This window comes from Nestor notabilis, unplaced genomic scaffold, assembly GCF_000696875.1.
Source record: "Nestor notabilis isolate BGI_N333 unplaced genomic scaffold, ASM69687v1 scaffold2023, whole genome shotgun sequence".
In the NCBI taxonomy this organism is placed as follows: Eukaryota; Metazoa; Chordata; class Aves; order Psittaciformes; family Psittacidae; genus Nestor; species Nestor notabilis.
In genome coordinates this window covers 368-7,175 of record NW_009922152.1, presented here as the reverse complement: position 1 = coordinate 7,175, position 6,808 = coordinate 368, and the positions used below count along the sequence as shown (strand labels likewise).

The following is a 6,808-nucleotide window of genomic DNA, read 5'->3' as shown; positions in this document are numbered from 1 at the left end:
AAGAGAAAAACAGAAATGAAGTGAAAAATTTCACACTCTCTTAGAGCTGTGCAGACAATTTAGTGAGATCCCCGACCAATCTGCTGCTTAGAATCCTAATGATTAAGTACTAGTTTCTTTAGATGCTTCTAAAATCGCTTCAGGATAGTGAGATAAAACTAAATCAGTGAGAGAACATGTTTTTTAAACATAATTAGTCTTTCTTGTCCCTGCCCATGGCAGGGGGTTGGAACTAGATGATCTTAAGATCCTTTCCAACCCAAACCGTTCTATGATTCTGTGATTCTTATTGAGGGTGCAGTCATTACCTTCGGTTTTTTAAACTCTTTACTGGCCTTATCCTTCATTAGCCTTTCATATGTTTTGCTTTGAGGGGTTACACTTAGGAAAGTTAAGAAGGGGAACTCACATTTCCTGACTGGATTCCTCATAGACTGAAGTAGATAATGTTACAGATGACAGCAGATATTATTCTAAGTGCTATTTTCCTAGCTAGAAGGCTTACAATGCTGAATGGCATAGAAAGATAAGCTGCAATTTCTGGAAGCTTACTCTCTTCATTTAAATGCCTTATTCTCTAAAAAGCTTAAGGAAATCTAGAAAAAAACATTATTTTGCATTCCATCTGCTTTTTCACCAGTGTTTAGAAGATAAATATCCCTTGACATTTTAACCAATAAACAAACAAACCAAAAGGCTAGAGGCAGCAACTCAAATATGGTAAATAATACCAGATTTCCCTTTCTCATCATAGTTTGCATGTCATTTGACAATTTAGTTTGATTTTTCAGTTTTTCCCAAACTGAATCCTACAGTTCTAAGTATGTAAGGCTCTAGGTGCAGGGCAATGGAGCCCCAGTTCCTGGAGGGATCTCCTAAAGCTGCTGCCTCTGCCTCTGATTGGCCTGTGCCTTTCATTGCGCGCTATGGAAGAAGCAGAACTGTAGAGTATATCATGTATGCAGTCTGAAACAGTTCTGCAGCACAAGAGGCATTGCTCTCTAGAAGGCAGCATTTCTCGCTTTCCACAGAGCACATCTTGGTAGTATGAAGCAGTGAGAGGCACAAACACCTCCATGTATTCACAATTCCTTTAAGCTCCTAACAGAGAAACAAATGTTCTCACTCACTGGTGTCCTAGCAGGAGAGAGGGGACATGAAAACCTAAAACATTCAATGGAAAGAGGAAATCTCTTCCTCCTGTCCCTCATGACCTGTGATTGTGGTTAGGTTTGGCCTCATCCTGGGGCTGCTGCTGCTGGAAAACATGGAAACTTGCTACGGCTCTGCCACCATGACTGTCCTCCAGCTGGGGACAGCATAGTCCCTGCTCATAGCAATGTCAGTGCTCTTTCCTGTACCCTTTGCATGCACAGAGCTTTTCCTGCTGGTGGCCGCATCCTACAGTCAGTACTGGGCTGAGGGCCATGCCTGCTGTCTGCAAGAGTCACGGATGGAAGAGTTGTCTCCAGAAGGCAGCTACACCTTGGCTAGGGGGATTTCAGCCACCTACAGCAATCATTTCATTCTTGTCCCACATACATTTTGTGGCTCCAATGTACTGGACCACTTCTTCTGTGGTTTTGCCCTAGTGCTGGAACTCTGACACTCATGCTGAACCATGACACTCTTTGCTTTGATAACCTGCTTTTTTAGATCCAGTCATCCCTTTCCTGTTGACTCTGGCATCCTATGTGTACATGAGAGCTGTCACCCTGGGCCAGCTCTCCTCTCCAGCAGGCAGAAGGCCTTCGCCACCTTCTCCTCTCACCTGACTTAGAATACAATAGTTAGGGTTGGAAAAGATCTTAAGATATCCAGTTCCAACTCCCTTGCCAGGGTCACCTTGCACTAAACCATGTCACCCAAAACTCCATCCAACCTGGCCTTGAACACCACCAGGGATGGCACTTACTCCACTGCTTTCTACAGCACCCTCATCATTGTCAGTGTGATGCCAGAAGAGCCATCCTGAGACAGTTCAACACTGCCCTTTTTCAACACCATCCTCACCCCTGCTCAATTCTCTCAGCTACAGCCTGTGGAGCACAAAGGATGGGGACAGAGGGGCGCTGAGAAAACACTCAGGAAAGCTGTGAACTGCACAGACAGCCCATGGCAATGGGCTTTTAAGAAGAAATCACTTCTGGTTCCCTTCTGAACTGGCCCTGAGGACCTGGACAGGCATGTGGTGTATCCTGGGCACTTCTCTGGAGCTGTGGGATGTTGAGAACGTGCTTGACACCAGAGAGATGGAGAAGGCTGGCCAGTGTCATTGTGAGACGTCTCTAAAACACCTTGGAAAGGCAAAAGCTGTCAGAGAGGTTTCTGGGGTCTTGGAAAAGGCAGACTTGAAACCAGTCTTCCAAAAGGGCAGGAAGGAGGACTGGCAGGATTACAGAGTGGCCAGGGTCACCTGGGAAGGTGATATGGCATGTCATCCTGCAGCCATCCCCAGGCGTTTGAAGGACAAGAAAGGGATTGCAGAACATGTGTGGGAGGGAAAAGAAGGAGATGTTTCGTACCCTGGCTTTAGCAAGGACTCTGCTGTGTGCTCCTGTAGACTCCTCATAGCCAGGTTGCTGATAGCTGGACTGAAGAAGTGGTGATGTGATGGGTGGCAAGTTGGCTGAATGATGAGGGCCAAATATCATCCACGGTCCAAAGTCCTCCTGGCAGCCATTTAGTGGTGGCTTCCTTCAGTGAGCAGCCCTTGACCACCACTGTGCAGTGTTTCTATTACCTCTCTGTACAATAGGACAAAATGGGCTTCCAGGTCCTTTGTGGAAGACACCAATTCACAGGGAGTTAAATTGAACAATATCAATTTAACACAGCCTGTAGCAGGAGAGATGGGCCACACAGATGACTGTGGTGGGTTAAACTTTGCTGTCCCTCAGGAGCCCAGCAAGCTTCTCTCTCATTCCTCCTCCTCAGCAGCACAAGGGAATAAAAACTGGGGTTCAAGATAAAGGCAGTTAACTAAAAACCAAAGGGGATTTGTTCTCTACTTCTCATCAACAATGTCTGTGCACCTCCTGGGAGTCAAAGATTCAGTATGTGTTGGGTTGCTTCGAAAGACAAATGTCTTAGTAATGAATGTCACCACCTAGAAAAGCCACCTCCTTTCTCTTAGTATTTTGCTGAACATGATGTCTTATGGTATGGAAAATCCCTTTGGTTAATTCAGGTGATCTCTGCCATCTTTGGCCCTGCCCAACCACCCTGAGTCTTCCAGCTTTGGGGGTTGGAGAGACAGCCTTCATATCGTGTGAAGACTGCTCAGTAATAGCCAAAATACTGGGGTGTGATCAACAGTGTTCTAGCCATGAGTAGGAAGCACAGCAGTAAATGGGCTGCTATGGAGAGAGCTAACTCCATCCCAGCCAGACCCAGTACAATGGTTTTCAGGAGTCTCTGGTTGGCAACCAGAGTCATACTAGGATCCAATGAATCTTTGTCCTTGGAGAGCTTTCTAAAGACAGAAGACACCACAGAAGACACAACAGAAAAAGGGAAAACAGAGAGGCAGATGTCGAGCTATAAAATGCACCAGTATAAATATAAGCAGTTCTTCTGAGGAACATTTCTCAACTCAAACTGTTGCCAGGAAATCTATTAGATAAATGGATGAGAAAAGCTTACTTGTATGTGCTCGGGTCCCGGGTCACAAGGAGGGTGATGGTTGGGTATCAGGTGGTCAATTGTGTCTCAGGAACTCAGAATCCAGCAGGAAGCCAATGGCTGTGAGGGGGGCTGTGAGGCAAGCAGAAGGCACCTGGTTGTCACATTGCCTGTGAGATCCCCTCTGCCTGAGGACCAAGGCTCACGCCAGGAAGAGGGCTTGGGGTTGGTTTCCATGTCTTTTCTGCCCCCCGGGGCTGGGGGTCAGGGCTTGGCCTTTCTGCTGCATCAAGCAAACCCAAGGTTCTCTCAGCATCTGATCTTCCTGCACATTCCCTTTGCCTACCTGCAACCATCTCCTCCAATGAGTCCCTGGGGAGGCCAACACGGGTGGTGGCCTTCAGTGGGACTCATTAATGCTTCAAGATACTTGGGGTTTTTCTTCTGACTTTGCCTTATGGCAAGGTGTATGCAATCTCCTTTCAGCACCTGAGGTTCAAGGGCTCAGCACCAAATGCACCGTGGGGCTCATTAAAATGAAGCAAGCCCTAACAAACAATGTCTCTGCCCATAATTTCCTTCCAGTCTTGTAGAGTTTATTAGAGAAGTTTCCTAGTGTAGTTGTGAAGAATGATCTCAAAGAGCTGCTCATAGAAATGACTTTTCATTGTAAAGTGTGCAGTGTATTACTTTTCAGTAGCAGAGGTGACAGCAGCCTTCTCTGACTGATACTGAGCCAGGGTCTCTCTACGGTAGTCGGGACTGATTGGAGTGGAAACACTCCTAAACTGTACACCAAGTACAAGCTGCCACCAATGAGGTTCAGCTTCAGCAAGGTGAGAAAATATCCTTGAAAATACCGTTTAGGACACCTTCTCTGAGATCTTCATCAAGTCTCCATCTGAAACCTCTGCAATGAGTTGTGCAAGTCATGAGGAGCTAAAGAACATTTCAGGCAGACACATGGCTCCTCAGGGCTTTCTGTGTTTGAATGAGCCCCAGTGCCTTGGTGGTGCTGAGTCCACGCACCTCAGCTACCGAGAGGAGACTGGAAAGCCCTCTCAAGAAGTCAAACCCAGAAGCAATTTCCAAGTACCTTGAAGCATCAATGGACCCCGCTGAGGCCATCCTGACAAAGCCTCCCCAGGGACTTGTTAGAGCAGAGCACTGGAGGCCGTGATCATGGGCAGGCAAAGGCAAAGTGCAGCCACTCTGATGCTGACAACACCCCTTCGTTTGTCTGGTGAAGGATGGGCAAACCCTGACCCCTAGGCCCTGGCTCGGGCTCTTCCTGGGGATGTGGGGAGTGTGGTGCCAAGTGAAGGATAATGGGATGTCACCTTCTGGCCTCCCCAGGGAGGTGCAAGGAGGCAATGATGCCCCATGGCCACGATGATGATGTGTCTTCTCATAAGCCTTAGTGGCAGAGACATCAACCATAGCCAAAGGGACAAAGACCCGGGTCCAGGACAGTCCAGGCAGATCCTCAGCAACCTGAAATCAGCTCTCCCGCAGTCCTGCACTGACATTCTGCTACTTGTCCTTCTTCTCCATCAGCTCGTGGTCATTGCAGCCATGGCTGCCCTCCTCTTCACATCTCCAGCCAGACCCACCTTGTCTGTCAGTAAGGGACCAGCCCTGGTCAGCTTATCCAATGTCTGTGTCGGAATGCTGGCACAGAGCAGCCACCCCAGAGCTGGAGCAGCCAGAAAGCTGATTTCATTCCCTCTTCATTCCTCGTACACTGGGGACATATCACAGACATGAAGTTGCTGCAAGATCATTTGTTCCCTTAAATACAATGAGACCCCCATTGACACATAGTCTGTGGGTCACACAAGGTGGGCAGAAGCAGGGGATGAATAATGACATGTCTTCGAAGACAACATCAGAAGTGGAAAAAAACCCCAATTGTAAAGCAGGAAAGACAGACTTGGCCTTTCATGACCTACACTGGGAGCCCTTTACAGAGGAAAGCAGGCAGGGTATGACTGCTGAAACACATCCAGTCACCAGCTTCCTCAGAGCATCCCTGAGCTCCTGGTTCCTCAGGCTGTAGATAAGGGGGTTCACTACTGGAGGCATCACCGAGTACAGCACTGACACCACCAGATCCAGGGATGGGGAGGAGATGGAAGAGGGCTTCAGGTGGACAAATGTGCCACTTCTGACAAAGAGGGAGAGCACGGCCAGATGGGAGAGACACATGGAAAAGGTTTTGTGGTGTCCCTGCTCGGAGGGGATCCTCAGCACGGCCCTGAAGGTCTGCACATAGGACAGCACCATGAACACAAAATACCCAAATGATAAAGAGGCACCAATTACAAGAAGCCCAACTTCCCAGAGGTAGGTGTGTGAGCAGGAGAGCTTGAGGATCTGGTGGAGAGGAGAGGTAAAAAGACAGGGAAAGGAGGAAAGGAAAGCCTCCTCACTAGAGTCCAAAGCCTGATTTATAGTGTCCAAAACCTCTTTTTGACTTTCCAAAGTCTTAGGGTTTGCTTCTAAAGCCTCATTTTTTGCTTCAAAGCCTCATTTGCAGGGTTCGAATGCTCAGGTTCAGTTCACAAAGTCTTTCCAGGATGTCATTTTTAAGATCCAACCAGGCATTTTTCTAGGTCCAAGCAGCCTCTTGAGTGTCCAAACTAGCCAAAGGGGTATTCCATACCACAGCACATCATGCCCTGTATAGAAACCGGGGGGAGTTACCTGGAAGGGACGGGTCGCTGCTGGGCCAGGCTGGGTATCATTCAGCGGGTGCTGAGCAATTGTATTGTGCATCAGTGCTGGTTAGTGTTTTCCTTTCCCCTGTCTAGGTTTATGCTCTGTCCCCTTTAAACCACGACAGCTCCACAGCAGCAAAGTTTGTTGTACAGCTGTTAATAGTGATTTTACCTTTTATGTTGTTGCTCCAGGTTTGGTTTTAAACTTCTTGTCATGATTTTGTTGGTTTTGTTGGTTTTTTTGGTTGTTTTTTTTTTTTTTTTTTTAAGAGCTCTGGCTGGTAGGTTAATTATTTATTTATAATTCCCATGGGTTTCCAGCCCTCGCTTTGCTCCTACAGCTGCTGATCCCCGGGTTTTCCATGTGGGTCCTTCCGTCCGGGTGTCTCCCGTGTCCGTCCCCTGGTCCGTAGTGTTCCCGTCAGCAGCCTGGCGGAGGTGCGGAGCAGCTCCTGCTCCCCAGC

The 6,808-nt window shown here is 47.9% G+C and overlaps 1 protein-coding gene across 1 annotated transcript; it reads right to left on the bottom strand.

Annotated features, from left to right (window-relative positions):
• Positions 1 to 5,565: 5,565 nt before the first annotated feature.
• Positions 5,566 to 6,000, bottom strand: LOC104403362 (putative olfactory receptor 14L1; the record flags this gene model as incomplete). The annotated part of the gene is made up of 1 exon (XM_010011469.1): positions 5,566 to 6,000. A coding segment is annotated over one exon (435 nt), but the record flags the coding sequence as incomplete, so codon positions are not given.
• Between the last annotated feature and the right edge of the window lie 808 nt (positions 6,001 to 6,808).